General features: G+C 34.8%; 1 protein-coding gene across 1 annotated transcript in view; it reads right to left on the reverse strand.

Annotated features, from left to right (window-relative positions):
* Window positions 1–20,000, reverse strand: part of LOC145257765 (phosphoglycerate kinase 2-like) — a 600,882-nt gene that overhangs the window by 54,239 nt on the left and 526,643 nt on the right. Inside the window, exon 9 of the mRNA XM_080115684.1 lies at window positions 14,470–14,570. Within this exon, the coding sequence (XP_079971810.1) occupies window positions 14,553–14,570 (18 nt within the window). The 3' untranslated portion in view covers window positions 14,470–14,552. The remainder of the gene's footprint in view (window positions 1–14,469; window positions 14,571–20,000) is intronic.

Consider the following 20,000-nt stretch of genomic DNA (forward strand, 5'->3'; position numbering starts at 1 on the left):
TCCGATTGAATTCAGATGGCTACGTGGAATTGCTAAACACTGTAGTCAAGCCCTGGATAACAAGAATAGCCAATGGTCGGCCGTATGTATGGCAGCAGGATTCGGCCCCTTGCCACACCTCTGGGAAAAGTCAAAAATGGTTGTCTGAAAATTTTTATGACTTCACCAGTCCAAATGTTTGGCGTCCAAACTGCCCAGATCTTAACCCCATGGGTTATTTTGTATGGGGCGCAGTTGAGAAAGACGCCAATCACTGTGCCAGTAATACAAAAGCTCAGTTAATGGATAAAATTAAGCTAGTTTTTGAGGCTCTTCAAAGGGAGAATGTAGCATCAGCTTGTTCCAGGTTCCGAAGCAGGATTGAGGCTGTGATCGATGCTAATGGTGGTTATTTTGAATAAAACTTGTTGACAGTAGTGTAATTTCTGTGTCTGTTATTTTTTTTTTTTTCAATTCATTAAATTTTGTAGTCACATAGTACTTTATCTTTTTCCTTACGAAACCGTCAAATTTATCCCGAACACCCTGTATATTTTTTTTTTTTTTTTTTTTTTTTTTTTTTTTTATTACATTTTCACCCCAAACAAGGCAAATTGCCACTTTGGTGTAGGGGGCTACTATCAGGGGCAACAACTACTGGGGTACTATGTAGGGATTTGGGCAGCAAGGTGTCGGTTCACGTTACACTTGAACTTCTGCACGTCAGTACTGTTGGGGAAGCAGGGACCTGGAATGGAATTCCAGAGTCTTGCGGTTCTGGGGAAGAAACTATTGGAGTAAAAAGATCTTTTACATCTAGGGACCTCTACAGTGTGGGGGTGGGATCTAGTAGCCTGTCGGGTTTGTCGAGGGTGCTCGCGTCGTGGGGGCACAAGTGATTGCAGTTCATCAGAGCATTCACCACTAAAATACTTGTAGAACAGGCAGAGGGATGCAACATTTCGTCGATGGGACAGAGGCTGAAGCTTAGATGCCAGTTCAGGGCCTATCAGATTTGCGACTCTCTTTTGAACCTTGTCAAGGAGCGAGAGACTAGTAGCAGATGCACCAGCCCAGATGTGGCAGCAATACTCCATACATGGGCGAATGGTGGCCTTATAGAGGTACAGGATACTTTCGGGTGTTAGTAGTTTTCTAGCACGGTAGAGAGAGCCTACCTTTCTTGCAGCGGCCCTGGCAATGCCTTCAATGTAATTGTTCCAACTCATGTTTCCTGTGAACGTTAGGCCAAGGAGTTTGAAAGATGGACTCTCAGATAAAGGGTCGTTGGCCATTGCTATTGGTGGTAGAGAGGGTTTCTTGTAATTATTGAATGAAACTAGTTTAGTCTTGGCAGCATTGAACGCGACCAACCACTTTTGTCCCCATTCCACTACAGATTGGAGGTCTTCCTCTAGTGTTTCTGCCATTTCTTTAGAAATGTGTTCATTCGTCTTCCTGTCGTGTCTGCCATAGAGTGTAGTGTCATCAGCATATATACCCATCTCAGAGGCAATGTTGTCGGGGAGGTCATTTATGAATATCAGGAACAATAGAGGTCCAAGGATAGAACCCTGGGGCACTCCCGCATTTATATCATATTGTTTAGATGTGCGACCGTCGAGGACTACCTGGATTTTTCTCTTATCTAAGAAGGATTTAATTATGTTAAGTATTCTACCAGTGATACCGTAAGATCTAATCTTCCTGAGGAGACCCTCATGCCATACCCTGTCAAAAGCCTTAGATATATCTAGAGCTACCGCTCTGCCTTCCCCCGCTTTGTCCAGTGATTGGTATATACGTTCAGAGATCACGGTGAGGATGTCTGCTGTGGAACGGGCTTGTCTAAATCCATATTGTTTGTCAGTCAGTAGTTTAGCATCTGTAAGATGATGGACTAGAGCATGGTTAATTATGGTCTCAAATATTTTGGCAAAAAGTGGGAGGAGGCTAATGGGGCGATAATTTGATGGGTCTGTCCTTTCGCCAGAATTCTTGAATACTGGTACAACAGAAGCAGTTTTCCAACAGCCCGGAAAGCAAGCTTCATTAAGACATTTGTTGTAGAGTTTGGAGAGAACTGGAGCTACTTCGGCTGAGCACTTTTTTAATAGCACAGCTGGGATAAGATCGGGTCCACATGCTTTTGAGGTGTCAAGGTTTTTTATGATAGCATGCACCTGAGCAGGGGTGGTTTTCAGATCGTCTAGTGTGGCGTCTGTCCGCATAGGAAAGTCAGGTAGGGGGTGGTTGGAAGGGTCCAATTGCATTATATATATATATATTGCATTATATATATATATATATATTGCATTATATATATATATTGCATTATATATATATATATATATATATATATATATATATATATATATTGCATTATATATATATATATATATTGCATTATATATATATATTGCATTATATATATATATATTGCATTATATATATATTTCCTTCGCTGGTTGGACCCCAAAAGAGGAAGAGGGCTCCAAAAGATCCGTTTCCTGTTCTTCCACTGAATATATATTGCATTATATATACATTGCATTATATATTGTTATATAATTATAGGGAAAATTTAAAGTTTTTATAGAATATTTAAAAGTCGAGCACGCATCATCCGTATTTGTTATTTTACGCTTGTTTTGTTTTGTAACTTGTCAGCGAGGAAGTTTGAAAGTGAGGGAATAACGAGATATACAGAGAGAAGTGAGAGTAGGGAAATACAGAGAGAAAGAGGGTGGGGAAGTACAGAGAGAGAGAGAGAGAGAGACAGAGAGAGGAGTAGATATGAACAGAAAGGGTCGGTCAGCCCCAACTACGGCGACAATTCACCTTTACTGACATCGCAGTAAACACACCGGGATAAGGCCCTTCCCCTCTCATCTGCCATGTGCAGTGGAAGAACAGGAAACGGATCTTTTGGAGCCCTCTTCCTCTTTTGGGGTCCAACCAGCGAAGGAAACTACGAGAATTTTCTGTGGATGATACTTATGTGATAGCAATATGAAATGAAAACGAACAAAACAAGACTTCTGGCCTATATATATATATATATAATGCAATCTTTTGACCGCAACAAAGGGCAATTATTTGACCCACTGTGATCTGGTTCCTCAGAGATGCAATTTGAAAAAATTGAGACAAATTCACAGACAGAGAGTTTTATAAATATACAGATATATAACAAGTGTTTTTGTGTGCGTGTGAGTGAATGAACACGAGGCTAAAAAATCTTTACAATTATTATTATGTCCATTGCCCATTTAGTAAGAATTTTCATTGTTACGTTGGATAGGTAGAAAACAATCTGATTTTCCAAGTTTTAATTTTACTCTTGGGTAATCAGTTGGATAGGACTAATTCCTCTGTGGAGTTGAAAACCAGTATTAATTATCAAATAGCAGATTTCAAAATGTATATTCACAAAAGGTTAATTGGATGCTTGATATTGCTTCCTAAAGTCATCAGTGCATCTGTTTCCTATCCACAGCTGGGGAGAAAGAAAAATCAACAACATCCTCACATCATTCGTAGACATTTATGCTGATGACACTACTATCTATGGTAGCACATCTAAGACCGTAAACGTGCATGTTCTCTCTGATTCTCTTTCCTCTGATCTTGAGCAAGTGGTACAATGGGGAAAGAGGTGGCTTGCATCTAAAATCAAGTTTTATCGTTACATCATAAACGCTCTGATCCTCATCTGGCATCAATTGAAATGAATGGCTTTCGTCTTGGGGAGGCCTTATGTTTTGACAAGATTCTGGACTTGACCTTTACTCCTGAATGGAACACATACATTAAATCCGTTGCCAAGACCGTGGGAAAAATGGTGGGATCCTTCTATCGGTCCAGTAGATATCTCACTGCTGATGTAATTCTCTATCTATATAAGAGCCAGGTACGTCCAAAGATGGAGCACTGTTGCCACATCTGGGCAGGAACTGCTAGAAAGGACTTATCCTGCCTTGATAGAGTTCAAAATAGACTTCGTAGCCTCGTAGGAGATGTCCTTTTCCCTTCCTTGCAACCTCTTTCTCATAGAAGAGATGTTGCGTGTTTGTCTTTGCTTTATCGTTATTTTCATAGCAAGTGCTCGGCTGAGCTCCAATCTATCGCCCCCCCCCTCGCCAGACTTTTACAAGAAACACCCGTCTAGCATAAAACACTATCACTAATTTCTCCCACTCTTTATCAGTGCTAGATTCTATGAACAAAGCTTCTTTCTTAGAACTGAACGCCTTTGGAATTATCTTCCGTTTTCCTGCTATCCAGCTGACTACAATATGGTTGTCTTCAAGTCTAACGTAAACAAGTTTTTGATGAACTGTTCCATATAAGTCGACAAATTTACCGAATTTCGATTATTAACGATTACTATATTGTCCAATTTCTATACTCTACTGTACCCTTTTCCTCGAGTGGCCTCTTGGCCTTGATAAGTGGTGATGCCTATGTAAAAAACAGCAATAAATCTGTCAGTCCTCTTATCAAAATTATGAGTATCTATAGTCACATCATTGTTAATCAATGAGATAAGCAGTTTCATTTCCAAATCTTTTATCAGCTTTTTCACTACTGTTTTGTGACTGAAAACGAGGCTAAAAAATCTTTAAAATTATTATTTGGTCCACTGCCCATTTAGTAAGAATTTTTATTGTTACATTGGATAGGTAGAAAACACAATCTGATTTTCCAAGTTTTAATTTTACTATTTTTATTTTACTATTTTTAAGGACTAAAATATATATACATTTCAAATATTTTTTTTTCAAATTGCTATTGTACATATATACAGTGCCGGCAAAAAGATTGTCTGCACTTGTAATTAAAAAAAAAAACTGCCAATTTAAACTAAATTTAATGTAACTTTTTAAACAACCTATACCTCATTTGATTCGCCTTTTATTTCTCTATAATTTTACCTGTCCATATTTGACTTTTAAGTGAAATATTCTAGTGTTCACGTCAATTTAAAAAAAATAACTTCAAATTTAAGAGGCAAAAAGAAAGTCCGCAGAAAAAAAAGAAAGTCCGCAGCAACGAATTTGCTTAAAATTATCGCCCCTAAATCAGTTTAAAATATCCACCAATAGGCAACAAAGCATCTCTAATCGTAATTGTTGTTGTTCCAGGTTATACAACGTAACTTTTAGTCCATATGCCACAACTTTCTTAGTGATCATCAAGAGCTCATTAATCTCCACCTTTCTGGTTAATCCAATTGAGAAATCGGATATGCAGATTGAAATGTGAGGAGAAAACAGTACGAAATACTATGCAAAATTACCAAAACACCGGCAGTGTTCGTGATGCCCCTAAATTTTGTCGTACTAGAGTTACTTTCTAACAGGGAAGGCAATGCCATCAAGATCTGCAGGCTAAGAAACAGGTTTGAAACGGCTCTCCAAATCCAACAACAGTGCAACCTTGTTAAAAAGTGCTCTCTTTCTACTGTCAAGAACAGATTAAAGGAATTTAATTTGCGAGGATATGTTGAAAGAGGCAAGCCAATGATTTCTGTAAAGAACAGAAAGCGCCGTCTGGACTTTGTCAGATGCAATGAAGATCAGAACTCTTCATACTGGTCAAAAGTGCTTTTTAGCAAGTTCAATAGGCTAGGTAGTGATGGTAGGTAGTAGGTCTGTTGGAAGAAAGACGAAGAATTTAATCCTAGGTGTTCAGTTTTAACGTTGCATCGTGGTGGAGGTTCAGTTTTGGTATGGGGTATTATTAGTACTAATGGTCCGGGCATATAGTTCGCTTGCAAAGTCGAATTAATTCGACCAAGTACATTAATATGTTGACTGAGCATTTTCTACCCGACTTTGGTCGAAATTTGGATGATAATCCCATCTTCATGCAGGATAATGCTCCCATTTACACAGGTAGCAATGTCAAGAGGTTCCTGGAAGAGAATGATATTCCGTGTTTGGATTGGCCTGCACAATCCTATCGAAAACTTATGGCATTACATCAAGCAACAGCTACACAATTATAAAATTTCAAATTTGGAAGATCTTTGGGCAAAAATTAAAGAAAAGTGGGATGCCCTTTCCCTGAATTACTGCTGCAGTTTAATTCAAGGAATTCCCAAAAGATTGCAGGCTGTCAAATTGCAGAAGGGCTATGCTACTAATTATTAACTAATTCATTGTGATCCTGTTGTATTTGTGTTGCATTAATGTCCTAAAGTTACATTTAAATAACAATTTTCCACTGTGCGGACTTCGTTTTGCCTTCTCAATTTGAAGTTATTTTTTTAAATTGGCATGAACACTAGAATATTTCAATTAATAGTCAAATTTGAACAGGTAAAATTATAGAAGAATAAAACGCCAATCAAATGATCTATAGTTTGTTTAAACAATTACATTAAATTTAGCTTAAATCTGCAGTTTAAAAAAATACAAGTGCGGACTTTCTTTTTGCTGCCTGTGTATATATATATATATATATATATATATATATATATATATATACAGGGTGACCCCAAAACAACGGGCACCAACTCTAATTAGGCCCCGTTTCTTAGTGTTTTGTCCGAATGAAATGAAATTTTGGTCATAACTAGTTTATTATATTCAAAACATCACATCAGAACACTAGGGTTTTTGGCCTTTTTTTCTCCGTTGACTGTAAAATGCTCAGAAAAACAATTGAATGTCCTCTGTTTTTTTTTTTGCGTGGTGTCACCCTGTATATTTCAAATTTCGAATATTTTTTTTCAAAATGCTATTATACACTAGTATTTTTTTTTGCCCTTGTGCGATCTATTCATACCAGGTTGCCCTTGTACACATTTAGTTTTATTTTATTAGCATAAACTATTTATTTTAGATAAGCATTTTACAGGATTAATTTAAGTTCTTATTTTAAGTGACTAGTTTTTTCTAATTAAGCTTTATTTCAGATGGCCATTGTAAAGGATTGTTTTAGGTTGCTATTGCAAAAGATTTATTTCTCCTGACTATTTTGAACTATTTATTTACGGTAAATTATTCATTTTAGATGGCAAACGATTCATTCCAATTCATAATGATCATTTAATCAGTTACATATAAACGAAAAAACATATCTGTATAAAGATATATATTTCATTTTTTCTTCTTGATTTATAAACAATTCATTTCAGGTAATATTATAACGTTGCAATCTATTTTTAGTTGCCACGCAGTAAAATTAAGATAATATATTTTTTTAGATTTTCGATGTCAAAACTGATAATGTTTTCACACTGGGTAACTTTAAATCATCCTGAAATTTGGTTATACGATAGAGTGTTCTAAAAGTAATGACTACTATTTATCATTTTGTCCGAATAGATCAAAAGGGGATTGCAAATGATTGTTATGATAACTGAACTTATGCATTCATGACCTGAAAGTTTCAGTCAAACACAGAAACACATCTCTTTGTACTTCCATGAATGGGGTTTCTTTACAAGGGAAACAGGGACTGTATACAACAATTCTGAAGAACATATGCCATAAGAGTATTTACAGAAAAGACTGAGACTAGCAACATCACGAGAGAGTGCATAGAAGAAGCAGTCTCGAAACACATGAAATTGAGTAATCATTAGGATAAACGATTGATTGGCCCTCTTGTCATATACAATTGCAATTACTTGATTAGGTTCGTTAACAATCCAACAATAATTTAAACGTTTTTCTATAAATGTATTATCTATTCCGAAATTTTATTTATTTTAATTCCGAAAGCTGTTCTTAATATGGGGAGTTTGGGATATCTATTCCAAACGCCGTTCTTAACAATATTCAAAGAAGTGAAGTGAAAAAAGTCGTAATTGTTTTACACATTAAAAAAATTAAATTCCAATTTTGTGTTATAAAACTGGAATTTAATTTAATATTATTGGTGGAAGAGTCGAAAACAAGAGGAAGACTTGAACAAAAAACGGAAACAGCTAGAACTGCTAACACTGATTTCGATCACTCTAAGCAGTCCATATACAGTGAGAATCTCTATCTTCTAAAACTTATGTTTTTACTTTCCATTCTTATTCTAATGGACCATTTCTCGTAATTTTATTAATTCATACTGATTTACGCATTCCCTTTTAAAATTCAAACAATACCTGCATGTTATCGCCTCAAACTAGCACGAATTGCCAGTGAAAGCCAGATTATTTCATTTCGACCACAAGTGTCCACAATTGTTCAGGGACGGCTGTGGCCACCAACAACAACCGCAGTTTACTTTTTTGCGAGAAGTGGAGCAGGCTTCCACCGGGCAACGCCGGTTAATGGGTCCTGCTAGTAAGAATATAAAGTACAAGTACTCTGTAATATCGAAATTCGGGGGAAAAAAAAACAATCAATAAAAAACAATGGTATCTATCGACTTTTATATCAATTTCAACTAAAAGCATTGGTATCTACTTGATTGGCATGTCAAAAGTACTGGAATATTACTACATCAGTTAAAAAACATAAATTTTCGATCTTTATCGTAAAAAACCTTCACCACTTTACCATATTTCTATGGGAAGACATGATAACAAGGGAAGTAACTCGGTTATACTAAAAACAATGCACAATTTATATATAAAAAAAAAAAAATGGTAATAGTTACACGTTATTTACCTTACTTTGGAACTCTCCAGTGTTTTTTTTTTTTAGTAACACATTTTATTTTCACTAATTTTCGTCAAAAAAATATTTTCTTTAATAATTTTTTATACCTTATCGTTTTTCATAATTATTGGATATGTTCATTCCAGTAACATGACAATTAAGCAGATACCATTAGTTTACCTTGAAATTCAATCTTAAAATTTAGAATTTTGCTATTATATTGTACCTATTTACAATGCTTCCCCACGGGACATAGTTAGACACCAGGGTCGTTTTTTAACGCGGAGAAAAGGTACAAAAATAAAAATTGTCTCAGTCGTGAAGGATCTCTCCTCCACTGAAAGAGAAGGAGAAATGGAAGTGCCGCACCTGAAGAATAGATACTACACTTTGATCTTGACTATTATATTGTAGTTGCACCGAATATAATCATTATGTTTTGTTCCAATGTTTGGTTGACTTTATATGTAATTATCTACTACGCGAATCACACATCCCTTGTATGGCGACTGATAGTAAGAAGGTTAAAAACAAGTGATCAGGAAGCCATAGCTTTTTTTTTTTTTAAATTTTAAACAATAGCAATGAATCTTTTAATGGTTAGTTTGGCTCCGGTAAATCGAGAAGCGATGTTTAAAATAAAGAAGCATTAAAGGAAAACAAAGCAAACAAAAGAAGCTTATGTAGATTTTTTGGTATGAGTCAGTCAAGAGGAAACGGAATTCGTAAGTGAAATTCATCCTAGGAATCTAATAAAAAATGTCTGCGTTTGTTTATTTGGACGTTGGTTTCTTCAAGATAATAAGTTGGTGATGTGATGGCCTGCATGTTGTTTGCTTGGTTTAAAACATTATTTGCTTTTAAGTTGAATAATTTGCATTGAAAACAGCTTCGATAAAAAGAATTCTATGTTTTAACAAAGTTTGATAGGTGGAGACTGTTAAAGCTGCATTCACAGAAACACGTCTCTCTTTCCTTTCTTGCTATGTGTGCATTCCGTTGAGTTCTTTCTAATAATTTTCTTATCTGTAGAACATGTTACCACAAATCTACCTCCCTTCAAGCTACAACATTGTCTTCAAATCCAATGCCCACATGTCATAATTAATCCTCATAAGGAATCAAATTTTCTTCATTCTATTCAGCAGTTTAAATCCTTTCATGATATTCTTCATCATTCAATTAACAATCCATGCACCTCAGTAAAGAATGAGTGGCTTTATGCTTTGATTATCATTAATAAATAAAAGAATATTGATTAACCAGCTGAAAGTATTATTTAAATCACACAATATGCAAAAAGAACTAAGTGAAGTGGAATCAATTTGGGGGTGGAAGAGATGGTGATTCTGTCTTCGTGCCCCCCCTCCCACCACCACCATTTAGGGGGTGCGCAATAGAAATAAGTAATTGTACAGGCACCAACGTGAAGTATTTAGACTAGATCCCAAATATGTTTGTGCTAGCACAATCTGGAGATTGCATAAGAATACTTTTCCCTAGAATTAAACCCTGATCCAATATTCAACATCACATAGTATCCGCAACCCAAATAAGGTCTCTTCATTATAACTCATATGTAACTTATGACGAATCCACACACATATGTATGAATTTTGGGAGCTCTCTTTAATTGAATACCTACTAGACACTACCCTGAAGTGTCTCTCTCTCTTTATAGATGAGACATATTTGACCACAAATATAACAATATCTAAACTGCAAATCTAAATGTAGCCGGGAAGACACTTGATGATTTAATTAAATACCTACTAGACACTATCCTGAAGTGTCTAAGGCCTCTCTGTACAAGAGTTTGTAATGAAAACCTGGCATGAGAATACTTTTCACTAAATATTCTCAAAATCACATAGTGTTCGAAGCACGGATAACAAAAATGGTTGGATCCTTCTACCGCTCCAGTAGATATCTCACTGCTGATGCAATTCTCTATCTATATAAGAGCCAAGTACGTGCAATGATGACTAGAAGCAGCTTATTCTGCCTTGACAGAATTCAAAATATACTTCGTAGCTTAGTGGGGGATGCCTCTTTCGTTGTGAGCTTGTCTCTGTTTTATCATTATTTCCATAGCAAGTGCTTGTCTGATTTCCAATCTATGGTCCCCCTTCGTCAAAATTTAATGGAAAACATTCGTCTAGCTGAAACCACTGTCAATAATTTTCTCCACTCTTTGTCTGTGCCTAAACCGGAACGTAGATTCCATGAACAAAGCCTCTTTCTTAGAACTGTATGCCTGTGAAACTCTCTTCCGTTTATCTGTTTTCCAGCTGACTACAATTTGGTTGTCTTCAAGTCCAGCATAAACAAATTCTTGATGAACCGTCTCTTTAAATAATCCAATTTACCGAATTTCCACTTCTAACGATAACTACGAAATTATCCCATTGACTACTGTACACTCAATAACCCTTATCCTCAAGTGGCCTCCGGCCCTTGATAAATGGTAACTCGTGTGTGAAAAAAAAAAGGTAAGATCACCTCGTTATGGCCAACCCACAGTGGTTTATCAAGAAATAGTGCATCTTCTTCAATTGAAGCCTACAGTAACAGCACTAAGCTGGATACGCCATCAGATTAGATGTATTCTTGTCCTGGAATCCAATAAGCACAAGTCATATTTAGCTGGTCCATTGGGGAGAGGAAAATTAATATTCTTAACTTTTTTACTAACTCAACATTTTAGATGTAAAGGAGATTTAACAGAATATTTGAATATTTATGTATCTCATATAGAGATCAAGTGAAGGAGCCCCTTGATTTTGGAGAATTTCAATGGAAGTTAAATGAAAAAGGAGATGAATGCTTACTGGAGAGAAACTTGCATATCTACTAGACACTATCCTCGAGTGTCTAAGGTCTCTCTATACAATGGGGTTGTCAGGACAACCTGCATAAAAATACTTTTCCCCAGAATAAGCCCTGATCCAATAGTCAACATCACATAGTATCTGAAGCCCAAATAAGGTCTCCTCGGTATGGCTAACCCCCACTAGTTTTTACAAGAAATGGTGCCCCTTCTTCAAGTGATATTTCTTCAAATAATTGAATTATATGAATTTTTGTCCTGGAATCCAATATGACCAAGAGACCAAAAAGAAAAATATACTATAACATATTGAAATGGTCAATTGGGGAGAGGGAAATTATGTTCACAACTTCTCTACTAACTCAGTGCTTGAGAGATAAAGAACTTTAATGGGACATTCGAATATCTATGCATCTCATTAAAGTGTTATCCTCAGTTAGGGGGGGGGGGCACCTTGATTTCTGAGAACTTCGACTGAAGTAAAATGAAACAAAAGTTAACAGGCGAACACTCTTACCAGAAGAGTTTGTGTCACATATGTGAACGTTCATGTAAGACTGAAACTGGGTTAAAGAGACATCTATGTGCACACAGTCGCACAGCAGTTAAATAGAAAGATGTCAAACCTCTGTCAAGAAGAATTAATCAAATATATTCGATAAAGATTTGAGTATTTTATAAAATACTAAATAAAATATTCAGTATGAATTCAACATATCACAGAGTTAGCACTCTATAGGATTATACATGCATACAAATTATATATATATATATATATATATATATATATATATATATATATATATATATATATATATATATGAGGAGGTAATCAAGCAGGTATCTATTAGTAAATGCATTGATTTTTTTTCATGAAATACGTGCGTTATAATAATAATGTTCTTAAACTCTGCTTTATACTGAAGAACCTATGAATACAGGAAAGCATGAAATATTTTTTGTGTAAATGTTCCTTACCTAAGCAAACAATTTTCAAATATGGCATTAATTGGCAAATAATTTCAACGATGCTATTAATAATTTTCCACTGTTCCATTAATTGGCAAATAATTTTCAACTATGCCATTAATAATTTTCAACTGTGCCATTAATTGGCAAATAATTTTTAACTATGTCATTTATAATTTTCAACTGTGCCATTAATTGGCAAACATTTTTTTGTGAAAATACTAAGATTAGAAACGTTTAAGTTTGATCTAGGAGCAAACATTCAGGGGATCAAATAAACTGAAATTCATTATTGGTGAAATTCAGACAATGATGATTATGTTTCTTATGATATTACTCTGACAACATTTAATTTTGCAGACATTTTTACACGAAATCATTTCAGCAATCCTATAATGAAACAATGAAATTCAAACTATAATAACCGTCTACTAAGTTCCGATTTCTATCCCATCGTTGCAATGTTTCATCCCTGTGCTTCAATAAACTTACTGTACCAACTCAACATTAATAGCTCCGATCAGCCCAACAACATCACTATAAATGCCAAGAATTGGACTACTGTATTAGTTTTTTTTCTTTGATCTTTGAAATTCCCGACTTACTCCTGTTTTCCTGGAGAATTTTAAATGTAATTTGAACTTAATATCTTGCTGTTATTTTCATTTACCCTTTGTGTAGCTCCTTCTATCTCAGCGGTGAATAAAAGTAAAAAAAAAATAAAATATAAATTTTGTAATTTTTTGATTTCAGAAAACAGTCATTGATCCTCATCTTGTCATGCTAATCAAATTCTATATTTGTATCACTCGACTGTGGATTGGACTCTGATCTCCCAGCCCATTAGTGAAGAACCTAACCATTCTGACAAATGGGCTGGTAATATACCAGCTACTAATTTTTAAATGGCACTATTTAATTTTGCATTTTATGCAACCTTTCTTAGTTTTAATATTATTTACTTCAATTTGAATAACTTACGTTAAAAGAAACCCCCAAATGGCATATTTGTATATTTATTCATTGTTTTCTTACTGTTTATGCTCTATGAAATTAAACTCTAATCAATTGTTACTATTTGCACACACACACACACACACATATATATATATATATATATATATATATATATATATGTGTGTGTGTGTGTGTGTGTGTGTGTGCATGCAAATACACGCATGTACATATGAATATCAAGGCAGTAATTTTAGATTCAAATGTATTTTGATAAACACAATAGAAAAAATTATTTGAGTTTTGTCTGCAGGAATCTTATTTTTGTTTTATTGAATTTGGAATTGACATTTAAGTACAAACATACATGAAAAGAAACATCAGCTTACAATAAAACTTACCAATATCGGTAAAAAAAAAAAAGAAAAGAAAAATTAACCAGTCTTGAAAATAGTCCAAGTAAATTGAAAGTGTACTTAAATATTTTACCTATGAACTTTGGACATTTCCTGCATAATTTTGGCCATGTTTTCAGAAAAAAAAGAAAGTGGGAGAAATAGAGATAGAGAGAGGGGGAGGGGAGGAGGAGAAAGAATAGAAAATATTCACAAGAACAAAATGGTGTATCATTTTCATCAATGTTTGAATACACTGGAGACTAAGTATGAAAGAAAAAAAACATGAACTAATTTCCATTTAGTTATGGAAAACAGATGAATATTTTTCCCCCTTATTTTTAAATGTCATCCGTTTCTTGGGTACTTTCTGCTTTCGTAGATAAGACAAATTTAAAATTATTACTCAGTTGGCATATATCCAGTCCGATAGTGCTTAATAATATTAAACTTCTTATAAGGAGGACAAATATTTCTGCTTTTACACTGACAATACCAACATTTCAACCTCTGATATTCCAGATTTTGCACAGCGGCCATTGTTTAGTCACTCTTACGCTTCATTTTGTTGCGTCATCAAAATGATGACGTCATCAATTACGCACAGGGACAATTTAACACCCAAGCAAGATCGATGTTGGTGTTATATAAATTGACTTCTTTTGAATTCAAAACCTTTTGTCTTATTGTCTGATTGATATAAGAAAAAATAAACTTAAATTCGTCTTACCGATAATTGTCAAGGCACCACCCATCGTTGCTTCTACAACAAACTGCAAAATTTGTTGAGATCCGTGAGAAAATTTTTCAAATTCAAATACACCTGGAGGTCTGAAAAAATAATAAGAAAATAGAAAAAATAAAATATATTTATAAAAATAATAAAAGTAAGAGGAGAGACTCGGCAGCAAACATTATTTCACGTTTAAAGGGCGCACATGATTGCAAGCTTCCGGTTGGATTGCAAACTTCCGGTTGGAAATTTATAGTCTTGGGCAAAAGCAGATATGATTAATTTTTGTTCTTATAAATTCGGATTTACTTTTTTTATACAAAAGAATAATAATTTAGTACCTATTTAAATTTATACAGTAAAAGAAATAAACATTTTTTTAAGGTAGTGAAAAATATATTTGTCAATTGGTTTTTTAAAAATAAATTGTTGCAGTTTGTTTATTGGTATGGTCATTTGAGGTCATGCAGATTTTGTGGTAATTTTGGTGTGTTATTGTGTACACCAAATTTGGGAGTTTGTTTTATATTTTGATGAATAAATTTTTTTTGTTCTTTTTTTACATAGGCATTACCACTTATCAAGGCCAAGAGGCCACTCGAGGATAAGGATAAAAGAGTGTACAGTATAAATTGGACAATATAGTGACCGTTAGTAATGGAGATTCGGTAAATTTGTTAACTTATATGGAACGGCTCATCAAAAACTTGTTTACGTTACACTTGAAGACAACCATATTGCAGTCAGCTGGAAAGCAGAAAAACGGAAGACAATTCCATAGGCATGCAGTTCAAGAAAGAAGCTTTGTTCATGGGATCTACGTTTAGGTTTAGGCACAGATAAAGAATGGGGGAAATTAGTGATAGTGTTTTCTGCTAGACGGGTGTTTGTTGTGAAAGTTTGGCGAGGGGGGGACCATAGATTGGAGCTCAGCCGAGCACTTGCCATGAAAATAACGATAAAGCAGGGACAAACTCGCAACATCTCTTCTATGAGAAAGAGGTTGCAGGGAAGGGAAAAGGACATCCCCCAGAGGCTACGAAGTCTATTTTGAACTCTATCAAGGCAGGATGTCTTTTCTAGCAGCTCCTGTCCAGATGTGGCAACAGTACTCCATCCTTGGACGTACCTGGCTTTTATATAGATAGAGAATTACATCAGCAGTGAGATATCTACAGGATCGATAGAAGGATGTTGCTTCCGATATAGAATAAAGTTAACACACTCTATTAATATTTAATAACAATTTATTAATACATGCTTGACGGTTAGTTTCTCCTGGCAATGTGGGTTTGGTGACTTTCAGTAGTGTGTTAAACATGCGAGGCCTATGCGTGAACAATTTAGTATGACTTTTTCTTTTCTTGTTTTTTTACACCTTGTTGCAGTTTGGTGCAAATCTATAAAGGAATATTTCAGCAAGTATTCTGTGTAATTAAAATATACAGGAAAATAGTGTTAGGGAAACCAATGTTTACTCGACTTTATTATATAATAATTGTGAAATACAATCTTCAAGTGCTTCAAAGAAGATCTTCAGTAATGCACTATACTCATTGTCGATTTCAGGTTTTGTATCATATTAGCTCAGACAGAAATTTCATCTTCAATCCAAACATACCAGATCCTCTCCTTGAAAGCTACATGTACCGACACTGTGGCCGATGTGTTCGAAAGAGATGGTTTGGTATGTCCAGAGTTAGATCAGGATTTCTATATAAGCTATATAATGTGCAAGTCGAAATCAGCAATGAAGGCAGTGTATTCCTAAAGAACTTCCTTTAAGCACATGATAATATATATATATATATATATATATATATATATATATATATATATGATAATATAACCCGAGAAATCAGTTTGGTAAAAATATAGAAAGTTTCAATCAAAAGTTGTTATTTCTACAATTTTACAATTTGGACTTTTAAGAAGGCATGATTTTTTTTTTCTTGTTCACCAGTTGTTGATTATCTTTTAATCTTTTTTTTTTTTTTTTTTTGCACATGTTTTAAGAAAACAGTTTATGTTTTATTTTGGAAGTCCAGTTCATTTAACAGTTCATTTAAACCATCTTTATGTCAAGTAGATGTGTGCATGGGAATGTTTTTAGCACTTTCAGACAAACCGATTCAAATGATCAAAATTGTCTACACAACCTCAAGTTGGATCTTATAAGAATCAGGAATCGTAGTATGACTGTTTTTTCTTGGGTCCTAAAGCCATGACCTTGTTGAGATGACTTATTCTCTGTTGGCCGAGGTATGACCCTGTGCAGTTCTAAAAGCTCCATCCTCTCACGTTTTGAGAAGGGGTCAGTTTATTGTTGATCACTTAAGTGTAGTAAGTAGTTTTAAGCGTATTTTACTACCAGAAATGAATTGAATTTGAGCATACCGACGGGGCTGTCCAGGCATTTTTTGAAGGCCAGTGTGTTCATCTCCTGGAACACTAGCTTTTCAGATCTAATTTTTCCAATTTTGTATCACATCTCTCTGCCACGGGAGAGAGATAAATAAACACTATCTATCTATCCCAGGGGGTGTATTTACAAAAAATTTACCAGTTCTCTCCACTTTCGTCTGTGCTATTATGAGGGTATGGGGGTTGAGGGAAAAGTAGCACTTTTGTCATCTGACTACTTTACTCCACCTAAGTGGAGTAGATAGGTACCCAACCTCCTAAATCTCTCAAGCCATATGAGGGGTAGTGCCAACACTACATAGCGAGGCAAAAGAACCTCTAATTGAGAAGAGAAGTTCCCAAGTGAACTTAACGGCCAAGTGTTTTTTGGTCAGGGCAAGTCTCCGAGGGTGAACCTCTGGAGTGGTGGGTCTTTCTGCTGTGGCCCAGCAATTTACACATGGCTCTGCCATGTGTAAATTGCCCTTGATACGCCCTATGAAATAAACACAGGACGATTTCAATGAAGAGGTTATTTAGAACATGAATCAAATATTCTTGAAAATGTAACTGAATATCTTTAAATTATTTAAAGCAAATATTTTTTTTTAATTAACAAAAAGATGATTTAATAGAAAAAGAAATAAAAACGAGATTATTTGAAAACAGCTTAGTAAGAGGACAGCTCTTAAATAAGGATTACTGCTATGCATTTTTTCACTATGTTCCATAGTTCATTTTTTTTTTACTACCTGCATCCCTCTCTTTCACAGAAAGAAGAAGCACAAATGTTGAAACACTCTCTGAATTAGTGTCGCATACATATAGTGAAAATTTCATTCAATTGGTTATACATAGTTGAGGTTTTAAGGAGGCCGTAATCTTTAAAAATATATATATTCAGCACATAGAATTAAGCATAGAAATTCGGGATAATTATTCTACAGAGAAATTAACATTACTTAGTCAAAATAGTATATATTTATTGCTTTAATAATTAAAGTATATCTACCAAGGTTTCTGCTTTCTGCTAGTAATTAAAAATATTTATTAGTAAACGATTATATAGGTTTTGTATTTACGTTTTTAGTTACATAGGTTTGGTATTTACTTTTTTTGTGAACCCTGCCTTGCTGGATCGAAAAATACATTTAAATATATTTTAATTCATGGAGATTTCCTATTTATTCTTGCAGAGTCAGTTCTCTATTGAATATTATATTGCATCTAATATATAGTAGTGCTTTCAAAAGCTAAAAAAAATTACTTGGGTTCCATCAGCTAAAATTGCAGCCAAAACATGATCCTACCGTGAGCAAGGGGTTTTGGCACTCTCAAATAGACCGTTTCATTGGACCAAGATTGACTGTACAACTACATATTGGATCTTATTAGACTCAGGAATCGTAGCATGACTGTTTTTTTTTTTTGGGGGGGGGCTCAACGCCATGACATTGTTGAGATGAATTATTCTCTTGACTGTGGTACGACTCTCTGCAGTTCTCAAAGCTCCAAATAATAAAATCAAATTACATTTGCCATGCCGTGATAAACACATACAGCTATCGAGAGATGAGTGAGAAAGATTTAAGATTTAACAACTTGAAGAAATTAATTGAATTTGAGCATGCGCAAAAAGAAATAAAAATATGCCAGCAAGCTGAAATGAACAGTTTGTATTTCAGTTCATGCATCCAAACAAATATTTTATTAATTATAAACTAACCTTGGTGCATTTCCTATTAATTTCAGGTTTATGCAACCAGATGTCACTCACCCCGCCCCCTCCCAAAATCAGATATAATTTAAAGGAAAACTAAAACGAATGTTTAATTTTTTTTTCAAACAACGATTCGAACCGGGAGGCTGATATATATTTCTTAAAGTGATCTTTGCCAGCATCATTGTAAAATCATTGATATTCAGCCTGGTAGATACTGGAATCTTTGACAGATAAGCCAACCGACTATCTAGATGACAAATATAGCATATATATTTATTATACATGCTTAGTAGTTTTAAGCGTATTTTACTACCAGAAATGAATTGAATTTGAGCATACCGACGGGGCTGTCCAGGCATTTTTTGAAGGCCAGTGTGTTCATCTCCTGGAATACTAGCTTTTCAGATCTAACTTTTCCAATTTTGTATCACATCTCTCTGCCACGGGAGAGAGATAAATAAACACTATCTATCTATCCCAGGGGGTGTATTTACAAAAATTTACCAGTTCTCTCCACTTCCGTCTGTGCTATTATGAGGGTATGGGGGTTGAGGGAAAAGTAGCACTTTTGTCATCTGACTACTTTACTTGAACGCAGTAAGTGTAGTAAGTAGTTTTAATTGGTTTATCTGTTTTAGTTATGAAATGTCGAAGGATAATATTTATTGTAAACGTTTCGTTATTGATATTGTATAGACCATATGCTAAAGTCCACAAAGCCGTCAAATGGGTGGGAGTGAAGCCCAATCAAGGGACACAATGTCACAGATTCAACATTTCAATCAAGGATGCCATGTTACATAAGACTGTAAAGAAAGATCCTCCCAGCATCTTCATCCACATGTCTGGTCACAAGTTAAAAACTTTTATTTTTGGAATAATATCGACATTATCTCACACTTGTTCGTTACGTAATATGGGTGCTTTGTTGGTCCTCCCAGCGAGAGCGAGCACGTGACTTAGTGAGAACACTTGCTCGGCATTTCCAAACCTTTTTGTTATTAATTATACCTTAAATCTGAAAAATTGATTTTTGTCTCTTTTTATTTATATACCCGATGTTGGATATTTTCATATTTTAATATATACTCCATTTTCAAGTGACTGAGTTTTTGATTATAAATTCGATCAACTTATATATATACGAGTATACGTGTAATTATATAGTATCATGGTTTAATGGTGCTCTAAACAGAAAATATAAACACATATAAACACTTAATTTGTGCTTATATAGCTACTGAAAATTGAACCTTCAACGATTCAGAAGAATATCACTTTTACAACTGATTTTTTACAGGTACTCTAAACACTGCGCCATGGGTCCTTGCAGATTCCCGAGTTCAATAGAAACATTCCAGAGTTTGATAAGATAAACCTGAAAAAGGTTGAAGGTTACATC

The sequence above is a fragment of the Euprymna scolopes genome, chromosome 3 (genome assembly GCF_053919585.1).
Source record: "Euprymna scolopes isolate OS-2025 chromosome 3, ASM5391958v1, whole genome shotgun sequence".
Classification (NCBI taxonomy): Eukaryota; Metazoa; Mollusca; class Cephalopoda; order Sepiida; family Sepiolidae; genus Euprymna; species Euprymna scolopes.